The sequence below is a fragment of the Ursus arctos genome, unplaced genomic scaffold, assembly GCF_023065955.2.
Source record: "Ursus arctos isolate Adak ecotype North America unplaced genomic scaffold, UrsArc2.0 scaffold_17, whole genome shotgun sequence".
NCBI classification, from domain to species: domain Eukaryota; kingdom Metazoa; phylum Chordata; class Mammalia; order Carnivora; family Ursidae; genus Ursus; species Ursus arctos.
This window is the reverse complement of record NW_026622841.1, coordinates 46,006,614-46,019,990: the sequence shown is the minus strand read 5'-3', so window position 1 is coordinate 46,019,990 and position 13,377 is coordinate 46,006,614. Positions and strand designations below refer to the sequence as shown.

At 50.6% G+C, this 13,377-nt stretch overlaps 1 protein-coding gene across 1 annotated transcript in view; it reads left to right on the top strand.

Annotated features, from left to right (window-relative positions):
- CABLES1 (Cdk5 and Abl enzyme substrate 1) overlaps positions 1 to 13,377 on the top strand; it is a 120,768-nt gene that overhangs the window by 91,235 nt on the left and 16,156 nt on the right. The window contains exons 5-7 of the mRNA XM_026496085.4: positions 5,713 to 5,809; positions 7,052 to 7,208; positions 8,279 to 8,382. Coding sequence (XP_026351870.2) covers positions 5,713 to 5,809; positions 7,052 to 7,208; positions 8,279 to 8,382 — 358 coding nt within the window. The remainder of the gene's footprint in view (positions 1 to 5,712; positions 5,810 to 7,051; positions 7,209 to 8,278; positions 8,383 to 13,377) is intronic.

Below are 13,377 nucleotides of genomic sequence, written 5' to 3'. Positions count from 1 at the left end.
ACCTCTATTTCTGCCGCTTGCTTAAGGGTATAACTGCTGCTTGGCTGTCTCCCCAAATGCATTTTCATCTTCTGTTTTCATCATCTCCCCCATCTTCAGTGAGCCCCTGCCCCGTCCCCCCTTAAACCATCTCCCATCCACCCCCATCCCCATTGGCCAGACTTTGTAAGAAAACCTTTGTGCTGGGTTTTAAGAGTGTGTCTGTTGCTTACAGCCTCTGCAAAAGAAACTTGAATAGATGAGAAATGAGCTCTTGCAGCTAAGTAGGTCTGAGCTATAGCGTCACCCGGGCCTGTGGAAGAGAAGAAAACAGACCCCTGCATTGTCCATGGTTCCTGACCGCTGGTTCTGTTAGTGCATCGGTCCAAGTGAGATCCTTCCCTGCGACCTGCCTAACCACACTTGTCTCTGAGTGCAAGCTCCAGCGTGTAAACCGTAATGCACACAGTTGGGCCGGTATCCACGTATGGTATTTGAACTTGCCTCCGTGCCATTTTTAGAAGGAGGTGGAACGTAAATAAATTAATATTTGGACTCTGCATGTATCTGGGAAAGATAATCCAGGCTTTTCAGAGAAACTGGAAAGGCCGATTTCGGTCTGCTTTCAATTACTTACAGCTGCAGTTCCATGTTCTCCAATTCTCTCTCCTGCTCCTGGAGGGTTAATGCTGGCAGTTGAGCCAAACGATATTTCTGTTTTCATACACCATTTTAATGAGAATTCAGAACAATGATGTTAGAAAACATCAAGATTCTGTCACTACTCCCTGGGGACTTCTGCTTAATCCTTTTTCACTGGCGTTTTTAAAAGATTCTCTTTCTGGGTGTAGCAGCAGCTCCATTCACAGTTCCCTTCTGTAGGCAACTCTTCCTGGCTCCCCAAACCGGGGCGGGGGGGGGGGGCGTCTGGGGCCATGGGTCTGTTGCTTGCTTTACACTCACGTGTAAGTCCTGAGCAGTAACCTTATCTGTAAATTAGGTGGTGCAGTGTGAAATCACTGTGTATATAGGTCAAAATGGGCAAATAACAGCATTTTCATGTGGCTCGTGTTAATACAAGGTTTGGTTTCGGCAGAGCTCTTAGCTAAGGAACCTAGAGATAGATGTTTGTCAGCCTGTTTGTGAAAGATGCCTTTTCAGATGCCAAGAGTCTTAATACAGAGACAGTAAAAAGCTAAGAAACTGACCTAGCTTAGATGACATCTGTGTCCTATTCAGCGGACGTGCACGTGCAAGCAGATGTGTATCCGAGTATGCTCTTAATTCAGGGCCACCAAAATGGCAGCCCGGAAGTTAGGGACAACCTCTTCTTGAATTGGATGTGGAAAAAATGGGAAAGCCTGCCCTCAGCCGCTGCCACGAAGCTGTCCATTTTGTGGAGCAGTTGTAATATTTATTACCATGTGGGTGAGGTTTTGAAGTTCAAATGGAGCAGATAGGAGTGCACCAGATGTGGTGTGCAGGAAATGTCTCCTTTCTTCTTTTTTTTTTTTAATCTACTTAATATGAACTATTACCCCCCCCTCCCGAGGCCGAAGGGAAATTAAAACGTAATCATCACTGGGCATCCTCCTTTCTCCCCATCAGGATGTGCAAAGGAGCTGGAGTCTCCCATAATGCCTTGGATTTGGGGAGCCCTGCTGCTCTGTGCCTCACATATGGCGTGCATTTTATCACAGCCAGGAGCCCTGTTCCCAGAGTGTTGAAGGGGTGCAGGGCATGGGTCCCCTTCGAACACAAGTCCCACTGTCATCCTTTCCCTCCCCACTGAGGGTGATCCTGTGCTGGCTCTGTCTGCAGGGTCCTGCCTCTCTCCCACCTCCTCTGGGATGCCTGACGCAGTCTCTTCTCCAGTGAGCGGGGGGCCTGGGAAGTAAACGTCCCAAGGCAGTGACCAGGCCACTTGGGAAGGCTTATTTGGTCCAGTACGGTAGGCACTAGCCATGTTGTTAGCTTGCTAGCCACCTGTTTGAATTTAAATTAACTTAAATGAGAGGTACCTGGCTGGCTCATCAGTTAGAGCATGCGACTCTTGATCTTGGGGTTGTGAGTTCAAACCCCACGTTGGCTGCAGAGATTACTTAATAAAATCCTTTTAAAAATAAATAAGTAAAAAATAAATGAACGAAAATGAACAATTCCGTTCCTCAGTCCGCTCGTCCCACTTCCGGCGCCCAGTTGCCGCACGCAGCCGGTGGCTGGCACATGAGACCGCGCGGGTGGCTGTTTGTCAGGGTAGGAAGCGCTGGGACAGGGCTGGTCCGTCATGAGCAATCTGTGTTTTTCCTCCAAGCAGTTGAGGGTGGACCCACTGCTCTCCGAGCCCGTTTTCTTTCTTTTTTTTTTCTTTTTTAATTTTATTTATTTATTAGAGATAGAGACAGCCAGCGAGAGAGGGAACACAAGCAGGGGGAGTGGGAGAGGAAGAAGCAGGCTCATAGCGGAGGAGCCTGATGTGGGGCTCGATCCCAGAATGCCGGGATCACGCCCTGAGCCGAAGGCAGACGCTTAACCGCTGTGCCACCCAGGCGCCCCCGAGCCTGTTTTCTGACTCGCCTTGGCCTTAGTGACTGAGGAAGGAGAACGATACAAGTGAAGGGCTGTGGGAAGTGACGGCGGCAGGGAGCAGACCCACACAGTCATTCTCGAGATGAGTTCCTGTGGTGGGGTGCGGGGGAGCTTTGCCCGGCGCCCTTTGTCTTCCATGTGGTCCAGAGTGTCCTGAGGTACTGGAATACTCTCTGCATCTAAGGACCCCTGCTTCTTTAAATGCATTTTGGGGTTTATCTCATAAGAGGAATCGCGGGTTTTATGTGAGCACATACAGTTTACTGCGTGTTATGACTCCGTTTCCCTCAGGGGCAGCATCGGGAAGGGGGTGTGGTTTGAGTGTGGCTGGTTTGGTTCTGTGAACTGGGTTGTGTACATCCAGCAGGGCCCCCTGGCAAATGCAGGGCTGCCCAGGGAATCAGGAGCCTGTGAGCAAATAGGGACTGATGGTACGGGGCATGACAGAAGACACCCTCGTCTCCGCCATCTGTATAAACCAGCACTGGTGAGACAGCCAAGAGCCAGACTGCCTGGCTTCTTCAAGTAAATACTACACATCACGCATTGTGTAGGTAGGATACAAACATGGAGTGAGCCTCTGTCCCTGTCTGCAGCCAGCTCTCTGTTCAGGAGCACTGTTAAAATGGGCATATTTTAATATCCTTGTTTCTTTGGGTTTTCTTACCCCATGAAGATAGGCCCTGCCTTTAAATTAGTTTCAGCCCTAAATAACATTCTCTGTCTGGCAAAATGGAAACAAGGAGACAGTTGTTTGGGAGTTGGGGATTTGAGGCACGTGCTTGGTGGGGGGCGCTTCGGGCAAGGAGGACGTCCCGGAAGCGAGCCGGAGATCCTTTCATGAAATGCGCGGCGTTGTGGGCTTTGTACCCGCTCCCCTCCTGGGGTGCCACGGCCGTCCCCTTTCTCCTTGCCCGCCACGGCTCCTCTTGCTTCGTTGCCTGGCTCAGGTTCTTGCTCCATTGGCATTTCCCTTTGTGAGGGCCGGCAGCCTGGACGGCTTCCGTCGGAGGCGGGGCAGCAGGGTGGGTGGTCTGTGGCATGTGCCATCCCCGGGTTCTGGTGGCCTTGCTGAGCCCCACTCTGCTCCCCGCCTGCTTGTCTGGTCCTTCCAGCTGCAGATTTGAGGTCCGTACCTGGAGTGCAGCTCTCTGTTCACATGGCATGTTTATAAAGTGAGGTGACTTCAGTCATCATGGATCTCACAGTCCCCCCACAGATGAGCCCCCCCCACACACCGGGAGAACGCAGGCACATTCCGAAAGTACTCCCATTGCTCAGAATATGCTGGGAGCTCTGGATGGGATGGTCTGCACCTTCTACCAGTGTTTCCAGCTCTGTGAGTTACTGTCCTCTTCACCATCCCTAGGGGCTGAGCTTGATGTCTGGAATTATCTGAAGTTGTTCACAGTCATTGACAGTCTGGTCAGTAGGTGGGGGAAGCGCTGATTGAATAGTGTTCAGAGCAAAAATATGTATAATACAAAGCTTGCAGACAGGGTTGGTTATTTGCTTCTTTCTGCGTGACTTTAGTGTTGTTCCTAAAGGGGCTCCACAGAGTTTTGAGCAGGAGACTGCCTTTAAGAAAGGCAATACTTACTGGATGCAACTTTTGGCTTTTTTTTTTTTTTTAAGATTGATTTATTTTTGAGAGAGAGCCCGTACATGCACGAGCAGGGGTGAGGGGCAGAGGGAGAGGGACAAGCAGACTCCCCACTGAGCGCGGAACCCACTCGGGGCTTCATCCCAGGACCCCGAGATCATGACCTGAGCCGAAAATCAGTCAGACGCCTAACCGACTAAGCCACCCAGGCGCCCCTTGACTGTTTCTTTTAAAACTGCCGTTAATCACACTTCATCATCAGAGGTAGGGTCATAGGCAGTGATTGCTCAACTAGACTAGAGAATCCCTGTTTCCTTCCTGGAAGGGGAGGCTTCTTGTCTCTGTTCCCTCACTCACCCGGCTCTCTCTCTTTTTCCGTGAATTCTTCATCCTTGGCCTGGAGAGTCTTGCCTGCACGTTCTGTTTGTTCTTGCTTAGATTGTGGGAGCCAGCCCATGAATATGGTGCCTCTCTCCAGCCCACACAGCAAGAACACTGCCAGCCTGAGATGACTTTTGACTAACAAGCACCGCGTCCTAGAGACAGAAACTGGAAGACAGTCTTTTCAAATGTGGCTGCATTTTAGAATCCCCTGGCAAGTGTTTAAAACTGACACCCAGGTTGCACCCCATACCAACTGAAACAGAATGTCTGCGGGTGGGGTCTGGGCGGCAGTAGTTCGTCAGATACCCCGTGATTCTAATCAGCCGAGCGCGAGGCCTGCTGTAAGGAGGGGGCTTGTCCTTGACTATGTGAGCATAACCACAGCCAGCTCAGTCTTGTACCCTCTCAGGCAACGCAACGTGCTAGAAACAGCACTGGATGCAAAACCAGTCTCGACAGCCTCCTCTCTTGGTGACCTTGGCAAGCCACTCAGCCTCCTGTGGGCTTTTTCCTCTGTAAAATAAGATAATAATAGCAGTCCTTGTCTGATAAGGTCATCTAAAGGAATGACAGAGACAATGTGTGGAAAGTCTTTGTAAATTGTGAAGTGCTGTGTAAATGCTTGTTAATACTGGAGATTGTCCTTTTATAGAAAGATACTCATGTTCTAGGTCTCCTGGCAAGGTAGCTGGGGTGACTATGGTGGCATTAATACCGTCGTTACCAGCAGTAATCCTGGGAACTGTTTAGGACAGGAATTCACTGCCAGCTTTAAAGTGAAACCAGCAGCCAGAGCCTAAGAGAACCAACCATTGCCCCATGATGCCCAGGGAATGCTCCCTGGCTTCCTGTTAGTGGACTGTGAGCTGAGGGCCATTGTATGGCGGAACAACAGCGGTCCATCAGCTTCTAGGCCTGCCTTTCATCTTCAGGCTTTCTGTTTGATTGGGATTTCATTTATGTCGAAGTGGATGAGACCAGGTGGAACTGCGTCAGTGTTGCTAACGGGCCTCCAAGGAGGGTCAGAGGGGTATTCTGTTGGCCAGGGCCCATGGCTTGTTTTTGTCAGTGTGACTGTGGTGTCTTGTGTAGTAAACATCATCATGGCTCTTTTGAGTACAAACCAAAGCATTTTTTCTTGGGCTTGTCCTCCCCAGGGATTTGAAGTTGGATGGAGGGAAGCAGTCCACAGGTGCCGTGAGCTTGAAAGAGATCATTGGCCTTGAAGGCGTGGAGCTGGGAGCTGACGGGAAGGTAAGGCTTCCTAGCTTCCCATCAGCAAGTCTGTGCCGACACCACCAGGGTCAGGACGCAGAGGCAGCATGACAGACCACAACCCTTGCTCACAGTGGGTGAACCAGGTTTGGGGCCAGCCTGTCCCCACTCCCCTAGTGTGTGCTTGGAAACCCACCAAGCCAGTGAGGAAATAGCATGAGTATTTCTCCACCAGTGCTATTTATGATGGATATGCAGGATATTGACGAGTATTCCCCCCCCCCCACGTGCATGATCTGGAATTGAGTGGTTTGAACACGCATTGACGGATGGTGTCAGAAGCTACATTCCCACTACTAGAAAGTTTGTTTTGAGTAGTGAGGGGGAGGCGGAGGCTTCCCACGGTCCTGAGAAGCTGAGTCTCTCAGCCTTAGTGAGCACCTAGCATGAGGGCTGTCATGTTCCTCCTTATCTGTGACCTGCTGGTGAAGTCTGAGGGGCGAAGTTTCAAAGATGAACTTGACCTTTTTGTGCTGGATCCACACAGTCTTTGTAAACCCTTCAAAAGCCTGTTTATGGAGATGACGCAAGTATTTGAGGCCATCTCAGGGTAGTTTGCTTCCAGCTGAAGCTGCTGGGGCAGCAAATGACCTCCCCACCTCCCCTGTCGCAGAACAGCTGGTCACCACTGTGCCCGGATGTCATCAGCCCCGAGCTCACGAGCAGGGATGTATGAGCCATGCTTCTCCAAGTAGGTGAAAAGAAAAACACTTGTTCTGTGTCCATTCCTGAAGGTTGAGTGTTCACACAGGAATGAGGGAAGTGAGCTAGAGACAAGCATCGGAGATCACATCTGCCAGTGGAACATACAGCAGGCCACAGCCCCTTATCAGACACTCTTGGGGCCTGATGTGTTCTGGAATTCTGCACTTGGTGGGTTATATAGCTCGTGTGGTGTTCAAAAAAAGAAAAAAAGACAGTGTGGTATGTGCCTTGTGTATTACACAACATCCCAGCGGCTTCTGGGATAGCTCAAGCACAGTAGTGTTTCTACCGCATAACATGAATATTCACACAAAGTGTAATAAATTAAAACTGTACGTAGCCTCAAGTCAGTTGAGTAGGTTTTGGCACAAATAAGTACCAAAACAAATTTCATCTCAGATCTCATTGGATTTTCGAAGTGCGGATATAAGAATATGGACATGAACTTGGTATGGATGCAAACCTGTCATTGCCTGGGAGTAATCCATTTTGTCCGTTTTTGTCTTCACCTTTTAGACTGTTTCTTACACCCAATTTCTGTTACCCACAAATGCCTTCGGAGCCCGGAGGAATACCATAGACTCCACCTCCTCCTTCTCCCAGTTCCGTAACCTGAGCCACCGCAGCCTCTCCATAGGGCGAGCAAGCAGCACCCAGGGGAGCCTGGACACAGGTAACCACGGGCAGGGCCGGGGTGGGGCAGCGCATGGAGAAGGTCCCTGGAGCACCGTGTGTGCTGGGTCTCCCCCTGTGTGCAGACTGGAGGACGGGTGCCTCTGGATGGAGCATGAGCCTATCCCACGGGCCACGTGACTTTGGGGCAAGCCCAATTTCAGGCCATACAGGTTCATAGCCAGGCCACAAGGGGACCTCACCGATGAGATATTTCAGCCACCAACTCCCAAGCTTCCGCAAGGAGAAATGCCAGGGCCATCTGTACCATGCAGATAGGCTGCACCACCCCTCCCTCCACCCTCTCCCCACCACTCAGCTCCTGATCTCAGCCTGGTTCTTGCCGGTCTTTTCCTAGTTTTTAGATTTGGATCAGGTGTGAGAACGTTTCTGTGATTCTCATGGCCTGTGAACGTGAAGGAAGGCTTGCTTGCTTCTAGCTTTGCCTCTACAAACCTTTGTAAGACACAAACAAGGGAGAAAACTCTATGAAGCAGTATTATTTCTACCTCAGAGAAACTCCAGGTGAATGGGGAGTTCCTCGGGCCTGTCCAGGTGCTGAGTTTGGAAGCCCTGTCCTTAGGTCCCCGCCGGCCCTGGTCACTGAGCGCTGTGTGCACTGGCGCCTGCGCTGATCTGTGTGTGTAGACAGCAGGCTGCCGGGAGGCCTTCACACCGGAAACGTGCGGCTCACGCGGCAGGACCAGAGTTATTCGTTTGGTGTGTAGGTTCAGCAAATGCGCCTTTCTGGTGCCCCAGTTTGTAACCCGAGTGCTCGCCGCACCTTTCATGCTCTGCGAGGTTTTGTGCTCTCACGTCGGGGGGAGTGATACGTAATTTTCTAAAGTGGGAAAATTGTCAGAATGTTAAGTATCTGGTGACCCCTTGTGCAGGGGATACCCTCCGTTGGCCTGTGGGGCTGTCTCCTGAGGGGCAGAGTGTGCGTGTGACTCGGCTCAACGGCCTGAGGCTGGCCTTGCCTCGGGCTCACTTTAGACTTGGCGTTCGCCCCCCTGCTTCTGCTTCAGGGAGTCTAGGGCCCCTATTGATTATTTTGTGTGTGATCCTCAGGTAGCGACCTGGGAGACTTTATGGACTATGACCCAAATCTCCTGGATGACCCCCAGTGGCCTTGTGGCAAGCACAAGCGAGTTCTGATCTTTCCTTCGTACATGGTGAGTAGCGGTGGTGAGACGGTCTGTTCGCTCACCCCCCAGCCTCACCCCTCTTGCCCCCTCAGGCACGCTCACCCTAACAGGCGGCTGCTCTCTGGCACTGGGGGGCTTCTGGAGGACTCCCCAGTGTGGGTTGCTCACAGAAGGCCCAGCACAGTCTGGTCCTGGGTTCTTCTGGTCATCTGGCCTCCATATACCACTTTGGCTACTAGCTCAGGGTCAGGGAACCTCATCTCTGGGGGAATACACCTGAGCTCATACATCCATAGACCTCACTAGGGGAGGGCCAGGCCCCTCAGGTTCAGCTCTGTCTGGAGTTCCCTGGTGACTGTAGGCCTCCACGTGCACTCCAGGCAAACGTTGAGCACTGGGCTCCAGATGACAGAATTATCTCCTGGGAGAGTGAAGGTAGGCCACTGTGGGCATTAAATGCAAAACCTTTCCTTGCCGTTTTTGCTTCATGGACTCTTCCTGTTTTTCCCTTTGTGTAATTTTGGTTTCTGCTTTTGGCTGACCACCATTTCCCACCGCTTGGTCTGCCGTTTCTCCAGACACCCGTGGGGCCTGGCTGGGTCCTGTGTATTTTCTCGGGGCAGACTTGCCCCAAATCAGCGGCGGGCAGATCCCTGGCAGCCGTGGGAAGAGGGGAGAGCTGGGCTTGTGGGAAAGCTGCCAGGCCAGGCCTGCCACACACGGCATCAGGTAGAGCACCGACCCAGAATGTTCCCACCACCTCCCTGATGGGCTGGAGGGGGTGGACGCTGCTCAAAACATCCCACTTTAGTTCCCTTGCTCCCCCCGCAGCCCATGCTGTTCTCAGCAGCCCTAGCCTTGGGAATGAGCAAACGGTCCTTTTTCTCTTCTGGGCTCTTATGTCTGCAGAGGCCAGAGTGGGACCCCATTTACTCAGAGGGCCCCTGAACACTCCCTCTGAGCTGAAAGTTCTCAGCACTGAGGTTCTAGCCTCCAGCCTCGTTTTCTTCCCTGAACATTTGGCAAGTAGCTGCCATCAGAGGAACACCAGGCAGAACTCAGGTCCTTGCCAGTTGCTTCCAGCATATGTTCTATTCTAATACGCCACACCGAATCAAAATGAATTATCAAAGGCATTGAGTTTAAAATTGCCCCTCCTTCTCACTCTCCCGTCCTTATTTCCCACCTCCTAACACGAAAAGCAGAACCAGAGCCATGTATGGGTTTTTTCCCCCACTCTGTGACCTGTCAAGATTAGTTGTGACTTTTACAAAACCAGGCTTTATTCACGTAAGCTAGCACATAATAAGTGTTTGATAGATGACCAGAATCACCGTGCTAGTGTCAAGGAGGGAGCAACTGAAGCATCATGACTTGTGTAAGAATAGGGTTCTTTATGTCGTTCATTGCTTTATTTACTAAGTAATGGGCAGGAAGCTGTGGCTGGGGGAGTTTGGGGCTGTCACAGTTGACAGACAGGAAATGGGGGCTGAAGGTAGATCTCCTGGCTCAGTGCTCTTCTCACTTGGCCTGTGACTCCCACATCCCTCAGCAGTTGGTGGCAGAACAGCCAGCCTCGGGAGAATGACTCTTTGGGCCAACAGCTGAACAGATTTCTAGGTAACCAAGAGAATAAGAGAGGGCACTATTTTTGACCTACTGGGGTTTGGCAGGGAGCTCTTCTCTAGGTAATGTTATGTCTGGCGATAACGTTGACCTCTCCTTCCGTAGGCCAGTGACAGGCTGGTGCCAGATCTTATTTATATTTTCTTTAAATGATTTCACTGTGCACTTCAAGGTTCTGGGCCGCAGACTACGTGCACGCGCCTATGTACCAGGGCGATTTTTCCTCCTTGAGCAGTGTGCTACATGACTTGCCAAGTCAGCATACATGTCTTATCCTCCCTGTTTTATGTTCCCAACTGGCTCATTTTTCATTTCACCAGGTTGCATCTGCAGCCCCTGCTTCCTATAATAGTATGTGTTTTAGAAAATGAAATGGCTCGTGAACCGCATTTTCTGGTCAGTTCCATAAGATGTACATCTCCTCTTCTGGCCGCAGAGATTGGTACTTAGATCAGATGTGGGACATCCACTTTTCAGCATTCTTCTCTGTCACTGCCGTGCATGTCAGTGTTACAGAGAGCCTCAGACTGGCTCCCAGGAGACTTCTCTAGAAGCAGGCATGGATTATAGGGCAGTTTCACATTGCAATGAACTTGCACAAGTACACGTGGGGGTTTTGGTTTTGGTTTTGGTTGGTTTGCTTGAAGATGCAGAATTTGTCCATTCACCCAGTACTGACTGAGGCCCTACTGTGTGCTGGGCCAGGTGCTTCCTTACATAGTGGAGAACAAACCGGCCACAATCCCCATTTTGCTCAGCCTTACGGTGTGAAGAGAAGTCAGACAGTGAGCAAGCAGACAAGTCACTGCGGTCATGAGGTGGGTGAAGAAAAGTGGTAGGAGATGATGGGGGCAGGGTAGGGGGATGGAGGTGAAAGGTCAGCCTCAAGGAAGGTTCCCCTGAAGCAATGGCATTGAAGGTGAGTGTGAGGGGTAAGAAGGACAGCCGTTCTAGGCCTTGGTGGGAAAGGCCCATGTACCAAGACCCTATCTTATGAAGGGTGAGAGAGGGCGAGTGTATCAAATCGGTATTTCTAACAATGACAGTCACTGTCACTTCCTCTACACGCATGAACACACAGGCACACGTGTGCGCACACACACACAGGCAGAGAACGCAAGCCCACAGAATGATGATCCTGACAGATTTTTCATACTTAACCCCAGGCACACAGAGCTGTGCTTCAAATAGGCAGTGACTACCAGAGTAGACAGAGCTGTGGGGTTACTTGACCCAGGGTGTTGAAAACCTTTGAGGGTGTGGGGCCCATCTCGGCCTGTGGGTAGGTGGAAGGCACTCTGCCTAGACAAACTCACCCAGCTTAGAGCTTTCCTGCCGGGATGTGAACCCTCATCATTGGCAGGGCGCCCCCTGCAGGCGGACGTCGGACCTGTGTGAAGCCTGTGCGGCCCTGACTCCTCTGTCCCCTCTCCCAGCGCTTCCTGTCTGTCGTGGCCTTTGCTGGAAGACTGGGCACGGGTGCCGGCCAGGTGCCGGCCTCCACAGCACTGCCCACCCCCCTCATACTGGCCCCCGAGGCCTGTGGGGCCCTGCCGCCTATGCTTGTCTCCCTTAGGTCTCCAGCGTAGCTCAGGGGGGCAGCCCAGTGGGGGCCTCAAGCCTGAGAACAAGCAGCTGTTGCCCGGGTTTCGGGGTGTTCTGTTCCTGTGGCGTTTCGGGGTTTGGGATGTTCCTGTGGCCTCTGCAGAATCAAGCAACCCAAAAAGTGACGAGCTAAACCTTTCGCCCCACCGTATCCCCCAGCTGCCATTTATCTGTTTTCTCTTTTCATATTAAGGTGTAATTTGTGTAGGATCAAACGCACACATTTGGAGTGTACAGTTCCGTGAATTTGGTCACCTCTGCTTTAATCAAGAGAGAACATTTCTTTCCCCTTAAAAAGTTCCCTCCTGTCCATCCTGTTCTGATTTCTGTCACTGTAAACTAGTTTTGCCTATTCTGGTGCTTTATGTAAGTGGAATCACATACTATGTGCTTTAAAAAAATTTTTTTTGGTCCTTCTTCCTTCATAGAATTTAATAGGTGAAATTCGCTCATGTTGCACATATCAGTAGTTTGGGCTTTTTTTTAATTAGCAAGTAGGGTTTCCTTGTATGGACATACCCCAGTTTATCTATCTCCACTCCTATTGATGGACATTCCAGTGTAGAGATACCATGAATATTGCTGCCATGGGCATTCTTATACAAGTGTTTCATGGACATATATTTTCATTTCTCTTGGGTAAATACCCAGGAGCATGCTTTCTTGGTCCTAGTGTAGGTGATATTAACCCACCAGGATGTGGTTGGATGTGTATTTTCATTCATGTGCGTTCTAAGTGTGAGATAAAAAGGCCACTTGTGGCCACAGTTGCCATGCCTTCAAAAGTGGAAGAGTTCCAGAGGCGAACATTTCCCTGAGGCCTAGAAAGAAGTCTGTAATGTACAAAGTTTAAGTGGCAGCCCTTTAAAACTGGCCTTGCATTCAGAGTGACACTGGTTTTTAACTCTGATCTGGGCAAGTCACTCCCACTATTAGCCACCCCGAGAGGGCAAAGGGGAAATTTTGAAGTAAAAAAAAAAAAAAAATTCCTGGGGCAGGTCTGGAAACCCAAGTCGCAGCTGCCCCTGTGGTTTTGGCCCTGAAGTTTCTAGACGGTGACCACAGAGTAGGAAAGTACGTTGAGCCTCCTGGCTACATGCAGGTTCTCGTAGGGCCTTAGCTTAATGATGGTGTTTCTCAGTGCGGTGAGGGCGGGCGCGAGGCCTCGACTCAGAACCGGCTGCTTCCTGCTCTGAGCGCCGCCTGCCTTGTAATTAAAGTTTCGCCAGAAAGTGGTTGTTTATCATTAGAACCTGGCAGCTGAAGTCAGTCGTGGTTTTGTTTTTTCTTCCCTTTCTGGGTGTGGAGAGCAATTAAGAGGAGAAAGTAAGCAAAAGAGCTGACTGAGATAATGCCAACAGAGTTAACGTTCTTTGAATGCCTGTCTGGATCCTTTTCCCGTCTCAGGAAGAAATCCCTCTCAAACTTTCCTGACATCAGAAGGAAAACTGACTAGTAACCTTTATGATATCTATAGGTACATAAATCTCAAGAGGACATGTCTTGGATTGATCTTCTCGATAAAGTGCCTAGTCACGTATTTACTTCATCTAACTACTCCTAGAAAAACTTCTCCTTCATAGGCTCAGACCTCCCCAGTGTTGTGGGAATATGTCTTAGAACTGCCTCGGCACAGTAGAGCTGCTGAGCAGTGGGGAATTCAAGACTCAATAAAAGGAGCACTGAGTCAGCCTTTGTGTGGCAGGCCGTTGGGCTCTGGTTTCCCTCACCGTATTTCTTTCCTGCTGAAAGCCATCTGTAGGTGCTTACCTGTCTGCAGGGTGGGTTCAT